Here is a 19,511-nt window from a genome sequence, read left to right on the forward strand (position 1 = left end):
AAACAATACCAACGGTTATAAACAAAATCTATTCAGACTAGCATGGCAAAAACAAAATCACACCCAACAAATCTGTGAAAGAACAAAGACTGGTTTAAAACACCTGTTAGGCAGACCCATAGCAATAACACAAGTTTGCCTTATCCATTCTCCAAGCTCCAAACGCTCCAAACAAAGTGGATGCAATTAGGGGGATTCTTTAAAAGGTTCTCAGGCGTTCACTGCTTTAATAGATGGCTCCGTTAGCAGCACAATAGAGTTGATATTCACAATGCTGAACCTGGGACTATCAAAACATCATTGTTGTGGTGCGGAAGCATAAACAATGTGCGTCCACACTGGGGGAAACGTGAGACAGGAAGAATCTGGGCCACTACAGTACTACTGCGGGTCATCACTTTGAAGACGGGAGGGAATTATCAGTCGTAAAAGTAATTAGAAACCACGGTACAAACACACATACACACACACACACACACACACACACACACTGCAGTGTCAAGAACTCCCCTCGCTAAACTGAGTGGAGTCTATTTCTATGTAATATTACTACTGCTACTACTACTAATAAAACTGAGAAATAAATACAACTACTAATATCTAATGCAATAATAATAGTTATTCATAATAGTAAATAAAAAATACAGTTGGGTATTGAACTAGAAACTAGAAAAAAACATCTTGAACCCCAAACAAGCATGCCTGTTAAAGTTTAGGTTGATGGTCTTAGCTTGTTGTCATAAAGCCAAATAGCTAACATGCTAGCAGGCCTATCCTATTATTTCTGAAATGCAGCACTTCAATGGGACACAAGGTCTGTGTGTGTGCCATTGGATTCATTTGAATGTGGTTTTCTAATCTACCTTAATCGACTTTTGTCCACCTGCTACACCTTCTACTACCGACTCCACCTTCACACACCGAAACCACCACACCCCACCTACCTTCCCCTCTGCTCGTCCAATCACACAGACTCCGACAGTCTCTCCAGCCCCACCCGCCTCAGTCTGAGCCTATCGGATGGCTCGGAGGACCAGCTGGACCGCCTCCAGCAGGTGGAGCTAGCCAGGACCACGCCCATGTCTCAGTGGAGGGCGGGCACTGTGCAGGCCTGGCTGGAGGTTGTCATGGCAATGCCCATGTACATCCGCACATGCTCAGAGAATGTCAAAAGTGGCAAGGTAACGATGCTCATTTTAATGATTTTGTGTGTGTGTGTGTGTGTGTGTGTGTGTGTGTGTGTGTGTGTGTGTGTGTGTGTGTGTGTGTGTGTGTGTGTGTGTGTGTGTGTGTGTGTGTGTGTGTGTGTGTGTGTGTGTGTGTGTCCTGCTAGTTAAATCGTTAAATTAAATAACAGGAAACCACTTTAACAAACAGGTATACATTTATCTCAATTACATTTCTATTTTATGACATTTTATTTTAAATAATTTAAAATAATTGTGTAATTTATGCTGGCTGCATTGAGCGGCCTTTTCAAATCAAACAATATGGCTGACGCTGAAACTCAAGTGGCCAGGGATTTGACGGTGGTGGCCTGGGCGATGTACAGGTGCTGCTGGGGCTGACGGATGAAGACCTGGAGATGGGGCTGGGGGTCGGCAGCTCCATGCACCGCAGGAAGCTCCGTCTGGCCATCGAGGATTACAGAGACGCGGAGAGCGGCAGAGGGTAACAGGAGGGGGGAAGCGGCGGAGAGAGAGAGCGAGAGAGAGCGCGAGTACGCGTGAGAGAGAAACTTGGACTGGAGCCCTCGTCTCGGGACTCCTTTACTGATGCAGGGTTGGGAGGACGGAGTGTTGGCGCCCTCTGCTGGTTTGCAATAATGGCATGGCGATCTGAAGGCTAGACCTCATACTTAAACAGTAGCCTAGATCTTACTACACTTCCTCTTTTTAACGTATCTCTGTAATATGTAACGTTACGTAATGTAACAATAACATCAAATAATATGTTTATTGATCCCAGACAGGTTAATAAAGTGTCCCAGCACAATGTACAGGGACAGTAATACGAAAAAATAAAACGAATTAAACAAAAAAGCAATTTAAAAAGAAATCATTTTAACTGCAATGCCCCTTATTGTACAGCAACAGTAAACCGTGTGTCCCTCTTCCTCATAGGCTGTCCAAGGCGGCTGAGCTCGACCACCACTGGGTGGCCAAAGCATGGCTCAGTGACGTGGGCCTACCTCAGTACTCGCAGGCCTTCCAGGGCCACCTGGTGGACGGCCGCGTGCTCAACTCCCTGACGCGCCGGGACCTGGAACGCTACCTCAACGTCTCGAAGAAGTTCCACCAGGTCAGCCTGCTGCTGGGCATCGAGCTGCTGCACGGACTTGGCTTCGACAAAGAGGTGGGTGAGGGTGGAGGAGAGATAGCATAGCGGACACGCAACCGCTAGCGTAGCATAGTAGTCCAAACTTAGTTTTTTCTTGTTTATTCAAATGTCTGCGAGGCTTTTGTGTTTTTTGTGTGTTTGCAAGGGTTATTTTTTTTATGTGTCTGTCTGTCTGTCTGTCTGTCTGTCTGTCTGTCTGTCTGTCTGTCTGTCTGTCTGTCTGTCTCTGTGTGTGTGTGTGTGTGTGTGTGTGTGTGTGTGTGTGTGTGTGTGTGTGTGTGTGTGTGTGTGTGTGTGTGTGTGTGTGTGTGTGTGTGTGTGTGTGTGTGTGTGTGTGTGTGTGTGTGTGTGGGTGGCATGTTAGCATGTTAACGTCTATCCCAACCTCTGTCTCCTCCCCCCTGTCCAGGCTCTGCAGGCGCGCCGCATGCAGTGCGAGCACCAGAGCATGGACCCCCTGGTGTGGACATCCCACCGCATCATGCGCTGGATACGGGAGATCGACCTCAAGGTGGGCGGGGCAAAGGATGAGAATAGGCTAACATCGCACCGTCAAACATGGTCTGTTTTTTTTTTTAGCTTTGTGCATTTAAAACACACTTTTAATTATTATTAGTTATCTATAAAAACGAACACACTTCTATCCAAAAGGACCTTACTATAGAGTGCAACAGTGTGGTTCCTAAAGTAAAAATCCCAACCATTTCTCCATAGAGGTTTTGATTAAAACCCATAATGTCTTAATATTGTCTTAACAGAGCTGTTCAACAAGGGGGTGGTCACTGCACTACCATGATATATATTCTTTGCATGGGTGGGCTCCTGTGGGAATCAAACCCTTAACCCTGGCAGCGTTTTTACATCATGCTCTACCACTGGAGCTAGGCAGCAGCATGCGTGGTCGTACATTCCGCTCCTAAGAGTACACTAAACAGGAAACAGCTTCCTCGAGTGAGGTAAAAGACTCAGTATATTATAACTGTGTAATCTCTATGCCACTCCCTGGGTGCGTGGAAAATAGAGCAGTTGGTAATGTAATCCTAAATACTGGGCTTGCTGTTTACAAAGCTCTTTGTTTGCTCATGACGGTAATGTAATATGAATATCCTGAGCTAACAACGTTGTCGCATCGCGTCCAAAACACATTAGCATTATGTCAGCACGGAAGGTTTGATGGAGATAACATGTGGTTGTCCTCACTCACACTGTTTCGCTTTCTTTGTTTATTTTGCTTTCAAATCCTAAAGAGGTCATGATTTAAATGCTGCACGGTTATCATTGGTTATTGACAATAGGTCTCAGGGAATCTCATCTACACAAAAGCACGGTGGTGGGTGTTTGACTTCTATCCGGAAGGTAGGCCTACTGGGTTTGGTCCCCGCTTGCCCTGCTGTAGGAATCTGTAAGATGCCTAACCCCTGCCTGATCCTTGACGGCCCATTTTCTTACCACCAGGTGTGGTATTGATTATTTATTACAAGCCACCCAGTTGTATTAAGGATTGATTGACTTCTTAGTATACCCAGTGAACTGTCTTCAACCTGAGAGACTGGAAGGCTGATCGATGATGATGCCATTTCATTTCTTATCAAAGGGTCGCTTCCAATTCAACTGAGCTGATAGTCCTGGTAGTTTTGAAAGAACTTTTTAGACTTTAAAGCGATTTGCAAGGCAGTACATTTCGCTGCGGCAGGCGCTGTGTGGTTTTCTGCTGCTCACTATGGTAACAGATTCCATCAGCAGCCCCGCCCACGGAAACCTGATTCCACGAGTGGCAGGGCTGTAACCAGGCCAACACAACATCAGATTTACATTTACACTTTCATCCAAAGCGACGTACATACATTTGTCATAAAAAAGTGAAACAATATGTCGCTGTCGTGACAGTAATGATGTTCATAGAGCCAAGTGTAAAGCACTAACAACCGCTAGGTTAACCCATTCCCTGTATACAATAAAGATAGCTAGGATAAGATGCTACACAACTAAGTACTTCGTCACACCTGGTTGTAAAACAGGGCCCCTTAAATGTGCGGTACCTGAATTCACTGTCAGTCACTTTGGATAAAGACCTCTGAGTTATATAAGAGGCGTTCTTGTGACCTCCAGGAGTATGCCGACGCCCTCCAGAACAGCGGCGTCCACGGGGCCGTGTTGGTCCTCGACCCCACCTTTAACACGGACGCCATGGCAACGGCGTTGGGCATCCACAGCAACAAGCACATGATTCGCCGCCACCTCGTGGAAGAGATGCAGAGCCTGGTTGGCCCAGTCAGGTGAGAGAGAGAGAGAGAGAGAGAGAGAGAGAGAGAGAGAGAGAGAGAGAGAGAGAGAGAGAGAGAGAGAGAGAGAGAGAGAGAGAGAGAGAGAGAGAATTAATAATTTAATAATAATTAATAATTTTTCATTATTAAGGTGATGAGGATGTGTGACAGAGCGTGATTTTAACAGTCTACCTGGTACAACTGAGAGAGGAAACCGAGAGCAAAGGAAAGAGTGCATTATCCCGAGTGACAGGGAGAGAGAAAATATAAGGGAGACGGACGTTATTTTAAGACAGTTACAATAACGGCTTGTTATTTTTTATATCACGATGACGGCATGTGCAAAGGGGGATGTTATGGCTTTAGTTTATCCATATGATGTTATCTGCTGCGACTGCATGGCAGAACAATCTATTTCTGGAAGATAATCAATCTCCTATTCCTTCTTCAAGCACAGACACAAACACAGGATAAACAAAGCAAGTGTCTCTTTGTGTTTATTTGTGTCTGAGTCTCCTAATTGAAGCTTGCCGATATCTAGACAGTCTATATATATAAATATGAAAATTTTTCTGAAATGTTTTTAAGCGGAATTTGACACAATGTGAAACGGCAAACGGCAAACCATTTACCTCTCTTCTCTCCATTCATGTCTTTTCCTCTCTGTGTTTATTTCGCTCCGATCACTCTCTCATTCACTCTCACTCCATTTTGTACCTGTCTCTCTCTCTCTCTCTCTCTCTCTCTCTCTCTCTCTCTCTCTCTCTCTCTCTCTCTCTCTCTCAGGGCGAGTGGCCTCCAGGACTATGAGAGGCAGAATACGGGGACGCCCCCCTCGGCGCGAAGGCAGAGCTCCCTGGGCCGCCCGCCAAGCTCGTCCGGGCGCCACGCCGACGACGAAGGCTCTCTGAGGAGGAGGGCGGTCAAGGTGGGGGCGGCCATCTTTTATAACAGCTGCCTCTAAATAGCTAGACTCCTTGGGCCTTGAGTGGAGGTCAATACTTGTCTGTTGGTTGTCGTGACATTCGTTGTCATGCAACATTATCGAACTTAAAGGTGACATATTACACATTGTGATTAGCCGTTACAAGCCGTTTTAAAAATCTGCCGCTTCTGACATCACAAGTGGGCGTGTCCACATAGATGTGCGCTGGATAGATCAGTCTGCCAGCCTACCCGGTGGACTGTAGCAAACGTTGCTCATCTATCCCTCATACATCTAAGTGGACACGCCCACTTGTGATGTCTGAAGAGGCCGATTTTCAGAAAAAGTGGCTCGTAACGGCTAATCACACTCACACCTGACGGTATAATATGTCACCTTTAACGTATTAAAGGCGTCTTCCATTTTGCCTCGCATTCTTTGAGGGAGCCCAAGTATACATATGGTTTAACAATTTGACGGATATTAAAATTATAGTTGGTTAAAGTCATCTCATTCTCTCCTTCCTTTCAGCCCCCTACAGGGTTCAGCCCAAAAGCCCGCAATGGGAGGGACTTCAGTTGCCATGGCAGCTATGGCTCGTTGCCGCGGGAGGCTTGCGACGAGACTCCGCCCAGATCCGAGGGGAGTCCAATCCGCGGCTACACCACGATTGAGGTCACCAACGTATGAGATCATGGGAGCGGTGGAGCGTAACCACCTGCTCATCGCTCTGAGATTTTAATCAGGAACAATTCCAGACTCGCCTGCCCAGTCGGACAATAGATGCAGACTTTTCTGGATATGAACTGTTTCCTAGCGGACTGAATGCACTTTTTAAAACGCAACTTTTTGAATTAAACTTTTTTTTTTTGTTATCAGTTTTGTAGCGTCAGAAAATGTTTAATGGCTCATTTTGGCAGGCTGTTTTGGCTTTTAGGAGCATTGATTTCCTGGCTTCAGGCCTATGTCAAGCTAAAGAAGGACTTATTTTTGTATTTTACGTGTAAATGTTTCCTTGCTGAATGGGAAGTGGCGGGGCAATGTGTTTTTGTGGAGTGACTCTTCTTTATTAGCATAAACTGCCACATCATTGTTTACAATGAAATCTGTACAGGACACTGACATTGCTCGCTGACTAACCAGTAAAAAAAGACTTGAGAAAATAGATTTTATAACATTTGCTTTGCTAGTACTTTTTCAGTAACTGACGTCTGTAATGCCTTGTGAATAAAGAAAACACTGAACAAAACAAATGAAAAGAAAAGAAACTGTGAATTTTACAAGATGATCAAGTTGCCCGGTGGTTTTGTTTTTAACGTTTTGACAGTGGTGTCCAAACAATTACTGGATTATTTCTTCAGAATCTTCTACCATTTTCTAATTGTAAACATAAAAAATATCATCAAAACATAATCATGATGCCAGCCATCTGACACTTTAAACATAAAAATATTTGTATAGCTATAAGATGTATCAAGACAATAACAACTAGGTCTTCCTTTTACCTGTAAGGAAATAAAGGTTATCTATCAGATAACGGTGCACTGTTTCACATTTTATCCACTGTGTGTGTGTGTGTGTGTGTGTGTGCGTGCGTGTGCGTGTGCGTGTGCGTGTGTGTGTGCGTGTGTGTGTGCGTGTGTGTGTGTGTGTGTGTGTGTGTGTGTGTGTGTGTGACCGAACTATTGGAAGAGACTAGACTAATTGTAATTTTATAACTGTTGGGAAACAGGAGCTATATAAACACTGTCTGCACATGACTGAGCCCTGGGTATGTTGAACCTTGAGTAAGCGATTCGCCGAACCTTCATATACCCACCCACTCACCCCCTCCAAACACAGTCACACACACGCACACTTACACACACATGGTAACAGCTGAAGATATGTAGTATCCTCCTCTTTGTCTTCTTCCTCATATTCACCAATTCCCGACAGTATGACGCATGTCTTTAAAGTAAGCCTCTAACTAAGTCCCCTCTACCTGGTTTCCCTGCTCCCTGTTGGCAATGGCCAAGCCCATTTCAACTCTCCACACTCACACCCATAGTCTAGGAAAACCGAGCAAATCATTGCTGGCTTTGACTTTGTGCCCTTGTAAATCAGGTGCTATCTGCGTCTTGGAGGCATGAGCCACGCAAAGGTGTGCTAGCACGAAGCGTAATAGCGACTTCCCTAGAAAGTAAAGGCATTTAATTATTGGTATCCGTAATCAGTAGCCCACTGTTACTATCATTCAGATTGCATTAGCGTACGTGCTATAAAACTGTCTAATTGACGTCGGTAGTGACATCCATTCTAACTGGGGCACAAGCCCCATAAAGGTCCCTCTGACCTTTACGTAAGCAGGATATCTTCGACATTATTCTGCAATATCCTGTGTGGGGGAAAAAGGGGGGGAGGGGAATCCCACAGAATGAGACCAATTACTTCCTTCTTTTCTAGTTCACATCACATTAAGGGGGAAGCACTGTAATCAAACTGGCCTTCATCAAGTAACCTTTTAAGTCTGGATAAAGTATCAAGTGGTGGAAATTCCCTAGGTCCACGATATTAACCGCCCCACAGGCCACCATTTAAAACGAAGAGGGGTTTTCAAGTAGCCATCTAGAGAACAAAGCAATACACCATCAATTTCACCTGAGTTTGTGTGTTTGGGCAGTTTTCAAGTTTAAATTAGTGTTTAAAAAGAGAGTTTAAAGGAAAATTGGGTTGAAATTAGGTAGGCCTATTTTTAGGACCTACCGGCTCCATTGATCCACAAGAAGAGAGACATGGCTGTGGGCCATTAGGCTAGGCCTCTGTCCAAATCCAAATTCTTTAATAGGTCCATGGTCCAAATACACCTTTCAAACATTGATCACCAATACATTTCTGCGACCAATGTCCCATCAAACGTCTTTATTTTTCATCACTGCATTAGGATGAGAATATAGTTTAGACATTAATTCATTAAGCGGGAATGAGGACTTTAAGGGTTGGTCGATGGCTGAACAAGAATAATGTATTGGTCATAGTTTGGCTAATCATTGATGGTCAACGTTTTGGCGCCATCAGTGGTTCCGTGACCGCCCGGTGCCCAGGGGCCGGGCATGTCATCGTGAATGGGCATCTTCTGCAGCGCCGTCAGCGAAGGGTTAAAAGCAAAACCAGCTACCGCCCCCCTCCTCAGGCCATCCGAAGGAAAGTTCCTGGTTCTAACGTCTCAGAATATAGGTGTGCTTATTTTCCCCTCTGGGACAGCTCCAAAAGAAACGGAAACTTTGAGAGAGGAACCGCTACGTCTGCAAGCGAGCCCCAGCATGTTTTAACTGCGATTCCAAGGTAATTAGGATGTGATGTTCTACCACATAGGCTACAGGCTGATCACAGAAAGGCTTCCTTTTGTGAGCATCACGATTGTCTTTGCGATCCCACCAGTTGAAGATTTTCGATTCAGTTTGTATCGATTGTATGTGTACACAGACTCTATGGATGGTAAATGTTAATTAAAGTAACAGTAAGTAGGCATCTCCTTTTCAGCAACATTATATTCGCTTTTTGAGCTTTTTGAGCACCTACTGAGAATAGCCTAACTTGGATGCCATTGGATCGGGCACACACATGTTTTGTGCGATTGTGAGGTCTTGGTATAAAGTTGACTTTTCTACCACTTTTGAATATGGCAATTGAACCGGCGGACAGTAACACTAACTAGTCAGCGAATAGTTGGCGTATCGTGATGGTCGATTCACGTCCAACAATGTGTTGCTTATAGTCTATATTGAGTTTTTTCTAACAGCATAGAAAAAGTAGGAAGGAATAGGTGTAGTCGTTTGAGGCGGTGGTGGGGTTCGGTATGAATGTTCATACCAAATGTTAACACATGGATCCTTGAGTAAACATCACTAGCTTTTATTGTGGTAAAGCATATGTGGCTATCTGTCATGAGGAAGGCGGTGTTTAGGATTCATTCAGCGCATTCTTTGGGCAACGCGAGTGTTCGAGAAGCTGGCTGTGACTTCTCGTTGTCGAGGAAGAAATGTAAAAACGCCAGGCGCATACACAGGTCTGAACGTGCACAAGCACATGCAATCATGCATTGACTGCTTATCAAGAGCCACTTGGTTTGCCACATCGTTGATCCAAACGGACTGTGTTGATTCATAATGTTACAGAACGAAACTCCGAGTCCTCCTTTCAATGCTTCAGAACAACGTTAACTCAACTAGAAACAGTGCACAACGGCCGCTCTTTATAATACATCTAAAGAAATACAGGGCGTGTTCATTATTTATGTTGTGTTTTTATAACAGCACGTCTTCCCTAAGACAAACAAAAAAGGAAAGACCTTTTAATTAATAAAATAGGCCAAATATTTCTAATGACTGAAGCAAACGGTTCCCGTTTGTTTTACCAAGTAGGATAAATGTTTATGCTAAAGGACCAAGCCGCTTTCTTATGTAACTTGTTCAGGTTTACACCTCGTACAAGTCTGCTGGCAATTCCAAAAAGAACCCTTGAAGGAGTGTCAGTGGTTGTTTTTCTAGAACAAAAACAGAAATGACCCCATGGACCCCAGCCACCCCTCCTTCGACAATAATCTAAGAGCTCTGTGGACCCCCACAGGAAAGATATAAAGTGAAACATTCATGAAATTAAGGAACTGAGAAAGATTATAAAATACACTCAATGATACATTTCTCTACACACTTTCGAGCTAGCAATAATTCATGTGTACGTCGCACATTGACAAAAAGTATCTGCTGATTCTGTATTGCTTTCCTGTTTTATCTTTTATCTTTGACCTGACTCCTCATGTCTCCCTCACCCTTGGTGTGTGTGTGTGTGTGTGTGTGTGTGTGTGTGTGTGTGTGTGTGTGTGTGTGTGTGTGTGTGTGTGTGTGTGTGTGTGTGTGTGTGTGTGTGTGTGTGTGTGTGTGTGTGTGTGTGTGTGTCACCGCAGAGCAGAATGCGGGCCAGTAACAACGGGGCCCTAAGCCCTCCGTCCAACACGAGGACCACCACCCCCTCGACCACAAATGCCATCATCAACACCCACCAGCACCACAACAACAACAATAACAACAACAGCAGCAGCAGCAGCAGGAGTGCGGCGGGCAGCAACACAGAGAACTCGGGGTCCCAGTATGCCATGTGTGCCCTGGGGGTGGGCCTGGTGGCGCTGGGCATCGTCATGATCGTCTGGAGCGTGGTGCCCGCCGACGGAGGCGGAGATGGGGGTGACGGTGGGAGACCGGACAACCGCAACAAGGTGTCGTCGGTGGCGTTCGTGCTGGTGGGCTCGGGGGTGGTCATGCTGCTGCTGTCCCTGTGCCTGGGGATCCGCAACAAGCAGCGGGAGCAGCTGGGGCTCCGAGACGCCGAGGCGGGCAGGCAGGCGGGCGCGGCCGGCGGCCCGCGGGAAGACGCTGAAACGTGAGTCGGCTGAGTGGATCACTTCTACCGTTCTGCTGTCTATTAGCAAGTGTGTGTGTTATTTATGTCTGCGGGGCAAATAGGGGGAATGGTAGACGTTCTGGTGTGTTGGGTATTTCTCAATGCCTCTGGTTGGTTGAGCTGTGACTCAACGTGCAGTTCACTAGCTATGACTACATTGTGGAGGTTACTGCGAAAGATTTCAACTTAATGTAATTACAAAAAATCGGGCAGTGTAGTCTATTGTTGCCAGGCTGTTTGACTTACAACCGAAAGGTTCTGTGTTCGAACCCCATGTCTGAACACTGTCTAAGGCTTAGATAGTTAAGCTTATATTCTAAGGCTTAGATTCTGATCCCTAGTCATCAATGACATAAAGATAAAGGTTTCAAAGCATGTCAAACTCCGAATGTTACCCCGGGCTGTGTGTGCGTCTCCACTCTCGATCGTCTGTTTTATTTGACCAAAGCATTAATTGATGTTTCCATGACACCCTGAAGGGCGGAGGAGCACGCCCGGCGGTTCGCCGTGCCCAGCTATGAAGAGGTGGTGGGCAGCGGGCAGTATCCCATCCGCCAGAGCAACCACCGCCAGAGCACCACCCAGCTGCCCTCCTACGAGGACCTGGTGGAACAGGCGGACGGCTTACAGTTTGAGAACGAGGTCACGGACGGCGTGGCCGTCGCCGGGGGAGACCCCACCTCGACAACCGCCGCCGCCGCCGCCACCACCCCCACCGAGGGCATGGCGCCCAACTGCAGAGCCGGGAAGGCCGCGCGGAAACTCCTCAACAACAAGATCCGCAGGATTAAGTCTGAGAAGCTTCACTTGAAGGACGTGGACAACAGCCAGCCGCCGGCGCGGTTCAGTATCGAGCCGCTGACGCCCCCGCCGCAGTATGAGGACAAGGTGCCGCCCATTTAGCGGCGTGCGTCGAGAGGGGTCCGACACACCCCGGACCATGTGTGTGGGGGGGAAGGTCCCCTGCAAAGTCCCTTTCTGAGGAACACCTGTGCCATGTTACGATGCAGTAACGGAACGCAAGTCCGTTTGGCCGTATCCGAAACTTCACCGTCCGATCGCGGCCTTAAGAACCCTGATGAAGTGAGGGTGTGGAATGGTATATTTTTGGACACTTGGGATCCAATGGATTAATCCCACAGCCCCTGTCTTCATGCAGAAGGTTAACAGCCAAATACTGTTGTTTTCTATACCCACGTGTGGTTTACACTCTCCTAAAGCCTGGAGTTATTCCTATATGTTTGTGCGTGTACTCACTACTTTGGCCTTAGTGGCGTTTCCTTAGTAGAGTAGAGTAGTAGTGAAGGAGTTGGTGCTGAATCAAGAACTCATTATTCATTTCACCTTTTCCCTTTTTAATATGGGAAGCAGAACTACAAGAGGCATGGTAATATAAATACATTAAATAATGAATGAATGAATAAATAAATAAATCAATTATGGATGAATAAATGTCCTGGTATTTCACATGGGAACTTGCGGTTGGACCCATAAGGGGGAGAGAGAGACTGCCTTTTGTATTGCTGAACCACGTTCCACTCGGAGTTGTGAGGCAGGCTGGAAGTAAGCCAGGGCCTGGCGAAAAGTCGGAAGGCCGTCCCGTCGTCATGGGGAAGGGGGCGGGGCCACAAAGAAGGCACTGTTGTCTCGGCTCTTGTCTCATGCTGTTTCCCTCTTCAAGATGAGCAATGAAATCCTTTCCTTTTTTTTTTTTTGCAGCGAGCAGCTGTATCAGGGATCATGGGCTTTATCTCGCTCCCTCTCCCTCACCCTCACCCCACCGCATTCCCAAGCCGGCTTGAGTCACAGAGTGGTTTGTTTTATCCCCAGCATGCTAGGAGTGAATGAGGGCCGGCCAGGAAGAGTCATGCTCCCCCGGGGAGAATTCAAGCTAACACTATCACATTCATGGCGGCCTATAGTCCTAGTGAACAGCCAAGAGAGTCAGTCCGAATTGTGTGCTGTTATATGGAATGAATAAGTTGTCTGTGAGTCACGCCGATAGTTTTCAGGTGTGTTTTTTTGTGGAACAATGGGGACTTTCTCCTAATCCTCTTGGATGGGGGGTTTCCTAGTTTGGGTGGAAATTCACTGCCTGTGATGCATTGCATTGTCCTTGTGAATTATTTTGTGTGGTCAAAAGTGACCAAACAGGTTTTTAAGAACCATACCGGCAATACTTGTTTTTTTTTTAAGTCAAACCTGAATCAGTTTTTGTCCAGTTCGATTGGTCTGTGTACCTCATTTTCAAAGAGACAGATGTGAACACTTTTATAATCATTTTGTACCAAGTAGAATGATTAAATATTGTTTCTCTTCAGCCAAAATGTATCCATTGTTTAAATTAATACTTGTGTTAACATGTAAAGTGTCTCCATGTATCGTCCATTTTTAGGGGACTTCCCTCATGTTTCTAAAAATGATGTGAGAATAGATTTGTATGGAAAGGAATTCTCAGTAGTTGAATGTTTTGTGTTTAAAAAAGTAAGCATCAGATTATTTTTTTTGTTAAAAAAAAATTAAATACTTCTAAATAATCCAATACATTTCTTGTGTTAAACACTTGTATCCAAGCAGAGGAATATTTGTAATAATCCTTACGCATTAAAACAATGCAGCTTTCTGAAAAGTTAATAACTTTAACATTCAACCCCTCCGTTCTTTTAATGTGTACTGTGTCTTCATAAGTCATGAAGTTTACTTATTTATAGTAAATGTGCAGTGTCTCTCTATTGCACACATATTTCCCCAGAGCCAAGCGGAAGCCATGCAAAAAAAACAAAAAGGACAACTGAGTATTTCCTTCCCTCCAAAATAACATTAGTCCTCCCATTCATTTATTGGTAAAGTAATTAAGTTCAAGCAATCCGATTTCTCGTGGGAATGAAGAACTCAAGGCGGCTGGCTCCTTTGCGCTGCAGTCTTGCGGTCGACCTGGTCGATTAGCTTATTCAGTGGCTGCTCACCACCTGCTGGAGGAAATACAATTACCAGCACTTCCTGTCAAAGAAAAAGCCCCATTCTTTGTTTGGACGGGGCGGGGTTGCATTGTGCACTAGCTTGCCGGGAACCATATGTTTGTAGGTATGTATGTATACAATAACACAAGTGGTGTCTTACTGCGTTTATCCAGCTAATGTAGGAGCTGACTTTGGTGAAGACGGTTGGCTTTTGGAGGACATTGCAGCCTGTACCAGAGCCGAAGCTCACCGCTCCATGGACGTCCCAGGATCCATCGGGGTTCTGGCAGTTCAGGGGACCCCCAGAGTCTCCCTACAGGGTACACACACATGGTTAGGGGAAGGTGAGGCCTTCGCGGGAGGTCCTTCTAGACGGCGGGGGGATGTCATACGGGAGCTTGGGTTTCTCCTGTAATTTGATGTTCTTATATGAGCAGGCACGAGACGGCATCTGGGAGGCTGTGATGTGATCACTGGTTGTGATGGTGAGAGTTCTTGGCTCAGTTCTTACTTTCTGAATTGGCTCAGGCGCCGACAGTTTTATAGTTTATTTACATGGTTTATTTTCGTGTCTGCCCTAACATAGTGTAACAATTACGTTATTTTCCATATTTATAAAATTATGTCTTATACAAGCTCAAATGTTGGAAACTCACCTGCCGAAGGTTTTTTTAAACTGATGCATCTATGAACAACCTCGATGCCAACCGTATTCCATTTTTCCTGTTCCCCAGGGGTTGTTTTGAAAAAAAAGTGTCTGCTGAACCTGCTGTTCAGATCGGAGGACACCCTGGCCATCTGAAGTCGTCGTTGTCATATCAGCTAGTCTCTGTGAGGGTTCCGGTTGGCTAGAAGGTTCCACCATCAGACAGTGTATCTTCATTCTGCTCCTCAAAATAGCTTGCTATCATAGTACCCCTGCTATTACAGTAGGTTCACAGAACACAAATTGCTTGAGGCAAAAATGGCAGCAATGTTATCAGAGTAGCAAGAGATGGCTGACCCCGTTTTACTATTTACTTTACGTTATTGGGCAGGGCTCAGGTGTCTTGCTCAAGGGCATCTATACAGAATCCTCCTTCCCTATCCACTATTCTATTAATCCCGACCCAACCCTTTACACCTGTACACAAAGTATCTCCTGCCGTGTGAACACGTTAATGTGGTGGACGCCTATGTGGCCGTAAGCTCACGTTGCAGCCCGCCTTGATGCCATCTCCCCCAGCGCAGACCATCTTGGTGGTGGCCAGGACGCTCCACCAGTCCGCCTGGGAGCAGGTGGCATGGCCCACCACGGGGAGCAGGGCCTGCTGGAGGACGTCGGCCGGGGGGCCGCTGGCTGGGAGGAGAAGGGGGAGGAGGGGGAGAAGGGGAGAAGGAGGAGAAGGAGGAGAAAACCATTTAGCAGGAGAAGCACCCGTCTGTCTCACTATTCTTGATGGATAACGTGAGCACCGGCCGTTGCAGGCTGTCTGACCTCGCCATCACAATGGGGGGGTCTCTTCATTCCAGACATTCTAGTTTTGAATCGGGGCCGGCTAAACTTAGCCTGCACAACAGCCGGGTTCATCCCGCTTGCAGTGAACCTACTTTACACGTTGGATACTAATACACACTATGATGTCTCTGAATGGTACTGTGTTTGCTTCAACACCCATATTTAACTAAACGTCTATTCTACTCTTCTCTTCTACTCCATTCAACAGTATTCTGTTGCAGTCTACTCTGACATGCCCTACTCTTTTCTACTCTGTTCCATTTACCTCTACTGTACTGCATACTACCCCATTTTGTTTTTTACTCTGTTCCATTCTGCTATACTCTGGTCTATGCTATTCTGCCAAATTACATACAGCTTTATTCCGTGCTACCGGATTCTACTCTGGTCCGCCCTATCCTACTACCCTACCATACCTTATCCTTCTCTATTCTACTGTACCTTATTCTACCCTACCGTACCCTACTCTATTCTACCCTGCTCTACTCTACTCTACCTAGCTCTACCCTACTCTACTTTACTCTACCTGCCATACTCTACCTCACCTACCTTGACTCTACCCTACTACGTATATTTGACCCTATTCTACTTAACCTGCTCTACTATACTCTATATCTAGAAACCTGAGGGTGCTCACTGGAGAGTCGTCCCCAGCCGCTGACGTAGCAGGGAGTGCCATGCGGCAGGTCCACGCCGGGGTCGGGCAGGCAGGCGGCCATGACGGTGTCGGAGAAGGAGACGGGGGAGGACAGCTTGATCAGGGCGATGTCATTACTGTGAGAGAAGAACATTAACATCAACTGCCAAATATGGTTGTGTATTTCCCATTGGGAAATACACAAAAGAGAGCAGAAGAATCCTAAAGAGTAATTTATTCTTCTTTGAACGTTGCGAGGTTGCTTTGTGGCAGCAGGGACACAATGAGCGTAATTTATACTTTGTTATTTCAGCAGTATATTTTTTTTTCAAATTTGGAATATTTTATACAGGCTAATTTATTCAGCATATTTTATCTTTGACTGCTTTTTGCTTTCAATGCTTTAGTGTTTTGAGTAAAAACACAATTTCCCATTGAGCAGCTGCTTTCAAAGCCCCAATTAGGGTGCATATGGCTTTGAGCAGGTTAGGGGTAAGGCTTCTTGCACAAGGATGCCTACAGATAGATCCTGACATCGGGGTTTGAACCCAGAACCTTTGGGCAGGGAGCCAAACACCCTAAGCACTAGACGGTCCCATTTTGAAACTATCAAGACCTTGCCTTGATCCTACTACCAGTATTTAAATGAGACGCGGGAGGTCAATGTAAGGTGGGTGCTGAGGCAACGCTTACCGACTCAGCATGGTGTTGTAGTCGTCGTGGGAGACGATCTTGGCTGCCCCCACCGTGAGGGAGCCCTCCTCATCCGCCACACTCAGACTGTGCTTCCCTAGCTGGACTCTGTAGCTGTAACGGACACTGCAAGACGGGACACGAGTGGTGGGAAGAAACAGTGTTAATCTTCTATCTCTGTCTCGCCGTTTCCATGTTCTCACAAACCCTTTCTGTGTGTGTGTGTGTGTGTGTGTGTGTGTGTGTGTGTGTGTGTGTGTGTGTGTCTCTCTCTCTGTCTGTCTCTATCACGGTCTCTGTCTCTCTCTCACGGTCTCTGTCTCTCTCTCACGGTCTCTGTCTCTCTCTCAGGGTCTCTGTCTCTCTCTCACGGTCTCTGTCTCTCTCTCAGGGTCTCTGTCTCTCTCTCACAGTCTCAGTCTCTCTCTCAGGGTCTCTGTCTCTCTCTCACAGTCTCTGTCTCTCTCTCACGGTCTCTGTCTCTCTCTCAGGGTCTCTGTCTCTCTCTCACAGTCTCAGTCTCTCTCTCAGGGTCTCTGTCTCTCTCTCACAGTCTCAGTCTCTCTCTCAGGGTCTCTGTCTCTCTCTCACAGTCTCAGTCTCTCTCTCAGGGTCTCTGTCTCTCTCTCACAGTCTCTGTCTCTCTCTCAGGGTCTCTGTCTCTCTCTCACAGTCTCAGTCTCTCTCTCTCTCGGTCTCTTTCTCTCTCTCAGTCTCTGTCCCTCTCTCTCTCCTGTTCTCACTAACTCTATCTTCGCCTCTCTTTCTCCCCCCCCCCCCCCTTTGTGTTTTATTTGTTTCAACTTGTACAGGACACAGATGAGTGTAAGTTTATTGTGAGGAACACAAGGTGAACGTTTATTCCCCCCATAAATACCAAAACATACATTGACAAACACAATGTTGTTAATCCCAAAAGTTAGAAACAAAGGTTTATGGGTGAATCATTCATTTGCAAAACTGCTTATATATATTTTTGATCTAAAAAACAAGGACAAGTTGTGGTTTAGTTATAATTACTAAGCTGGTCATTTAATATATATTGTGCATTATTATAATATGTCTTAATAATGGACAACAGCAATCAACTATGCTAACCCATTGGACCATGCGGTGCTCACAGAATCGTTGTTAGAAGAATTTCGCTTTGAGGAAACAATCAATTCTTTATACGTCTTCATTTCAGTTATAAAATGTGTAACAGAATATTGTTGATTAGTTGTCTTCTACCTACTTGACGCAGTGAGCTGCGGTGAGCACCCAGTCAGCGGAGATCAGAGAGCCTCCACAGACGTGACTCCAGCGCCCACTTCTGTCCGACTGGAGAGAGACCTGAGAGAGGATGAGGATAAACCCAGGGACGCTGGAAGTAATTCACAGTTGGGGGGGCTGAGAAACGTTCCGATGACGGGGGGGGGGGGGGGGGGTGTTTGAAACCATCACTTCAGTGATGGTTTCATTCCGTCTATACGAGCAGGTGTGCGCCTTTTGTGAATCAAATTATGCTTGTGACATTTATAGTCACAAGTAAAATGACAATAGTATAATAATAGTCTGATATATTTATGTATTTATTTATTTCCACGGGTTTTTTTGCATTTCACATTCAGCCTCTCGCCACCAGGGGGGGCTGCAGCCCCCCCAGCCCCCCCACTTCCAGCGTCCATGGATAAACCATGGCCCTCACTTCACAGGAGCCAAAACAGCTCGGTTCACGTCCGCACATTTCGGTTAAGCTAGAAGTGAGGCAAGTTTCCTCTTGCCATTTAAAGCTGCCATTGTCAGAAAAAGTATCAATATTTTGATTACGAGAAACATTGTTATGATACGATACCGAATTATTTAACTCTATTTATTTATTGATGATTTACTACAGAAGTGAAACGAAAGGAAACACTCAATTGTATTGTCTCAACGAGGCATATCCGCTGTGGCTCAATACATATTTAGTTGTGATTTATGTTGTGTGTACGTGCGTATAATAACGACCATAGCGCTACCTGCCAGGGCCAGCTGTGGGGCAGCGCTTCCTGTCCTGCCACCACCCTATTGACCACCGGGGGGAAGGCGGGCCGACCACAGCCGTAGGCTGCTAGGGAACAGACAGTGACATGCAGTTCACATAACTTTTGAGTTAGTTTTGTTGACTAAACCATGCAATACAACACAAAATTTAGAATTAAATTAAAAGAGGGACAATAGGACAGTCATTCAAATGATTTGACTTCATCATTCAAATTATTGACATTTGTATTCTATTTAATTGATAGGTCCTACGATAGCTAAAATACTAAAATAATTGATAATATAAAAATAACATGCATATCTAGAAACAAATGTTTATCTCCTACCGTTGGCAAAAAACACAGTGAAGACCATAAACAGGATCATCATGATTGAAGGTCCAAAAGTAGCATTCAAATTGAACCTGTGCCTTCTAGATATAGACCCCAGCTCTGGGAAAGCAGCATGTGGTGTACTGTTTTCTGTGTGGTGGAGAGTTGTCTTATCAATATTCTCTATAAGTTTTAAAGGGTTTTTCCATGTTCTTTTAGAAAAGGTATTGGTTGATCGGTTGGTCAGCGACGCGTTCTGATTCAATGTCATGTTGCTAATTTGGTAATTTATTTGTTTGACTTAGTTAAAAACCTTCTCTGATTGCATGTTTTGCATTGCACATTTGAACACCTACGGATGAATTATTGTGTTTGTTTAACATTTTATCTACTTAGAAGATAACGGTATTCAGAAAATA

The 19,511-nt window shown here is 45.5% G+C and overlaps 3 protein-coding genes across 6 annotated transcripts; 2 read left to right on the forward strand and 1 right to left on the reverse strand.

Annotated features, from left to right (window-relative positions):
- The first annotated feature begins 801 nt into the window (after positions 1-801).
- Positions 802-7,086, forward strand: kazna (kazrin, periplakin interacting protein a). Its single transcript, XM_056597568.1, has 7 exons — positions 802-1,181; positions 1,553-1,671; positions 2,124-2,355; positions 2,750-2,851; positions 4,450-4,616; positions 5,391-5,532; positions 6,061-7,086. Exons 1-7 carry the CDS (start codon positions 1,080-1,082, stop codon positions 6,217-6,219), a joined length of 1,023 nt encoding a protein of 340 aa, XP_056453543.1. The 5' UTR covers positions 802-1,079; the 3' UTR covers positions 6,220-7,086.
- Positions 7,087-8,705: 1,619 nt separating this feature from the next.
- Positions 8,706-13,595, forward strand: tmem51a (transmembrane protein 51a). Of its 3 annotated transcripts, none has more exons than XM_056597526.1 (3): positions 8,706-8,853; positions 10,475-10,947; positions 11,448-13,593. In XM_056597526.1, the coding sequence occupies exons 2-3, from the start codon at positions 10,481-10,483 to the stop codon at positions 11,869-11,871; spliced, it is 891 nt and encodes a 296-aa protein (XP_056453501.1). In that variant the 5' UTR covers positions 8,706-8,853; positions 10,475-10,480; the 3' UTR covers positions 11,872-13,593. The 3 variants fall into 3 exon arrangements, with proteins under 3 accessions (XP_056453501.1, XP_056453510.1, XP_056453493.1); XM_056597535.1 differs by having other exon boundaries at positions 8,712-8,853; positions 10,480-10,947; positions 11,448-13,595; XM_056597518.1 differs by lacking the exon at positions 8,706-8,853 and adding an exon at positions 8,863-9,028 and having other exon boundaries at positions 11,448-13,595.
- Positions 13,596-13,683: 88 nt separating this feature from the next.
- Positions 13,684-19,305, reverse strand: LOC130388139 (chymotrypsin-C-like). 2 transcript variants are annotated; one of them, XM_056597499.1, is made up of 8 exons: positions 19,108-19,305; positions 18,757-18,848; positions 17,991-18,088; positions 16,757-16,882; positions 16,064-16,200; positions 15,122-15,267; positions 14,089-14,241; positions 13,684-13,940 (listed from the first exon to the last, which is right to left on the reverse strand). In XM_056597499.1, the coding sequence occupies exons 1-8, from the start codon at positions 19,148-19,150 to the stop codon at positions 13,920-13,922; spliced, it is 816 nt and encodes a 271-aa protein (XP_056453474.1). In that variant the 5' UTR covers positions 19,151-19,305; the 3' UTR covers positions 13,684-13,919. The 2 variants fall into 2 exon arrangements, with proteins under 2 accessions (XP_056453474.1, XP_056453481.1); XM_056597506.1 differs by having other exon boundaries at positions 13,686-13,937; positions 19,108-19,302.
- Between the last annotated feature and the right edge of the window lie 206 nt (positions 19,306-19,511).

Source organism: Gadus chalcogrammus, chromosome 1, assembly GCF_026213295.1.
Source record: "Gadus chalcogrammus isolate NIFS_2021 chromosome 1, NIFS_Gcha_1.0, whole genome shotgun sequence".
Lineage (NCBI taxonomy): Eukaryota > Metazoa > Chordata > Actinopteri > Gadiformes > Gadidae > Gadus > Gadus chalcogrammus.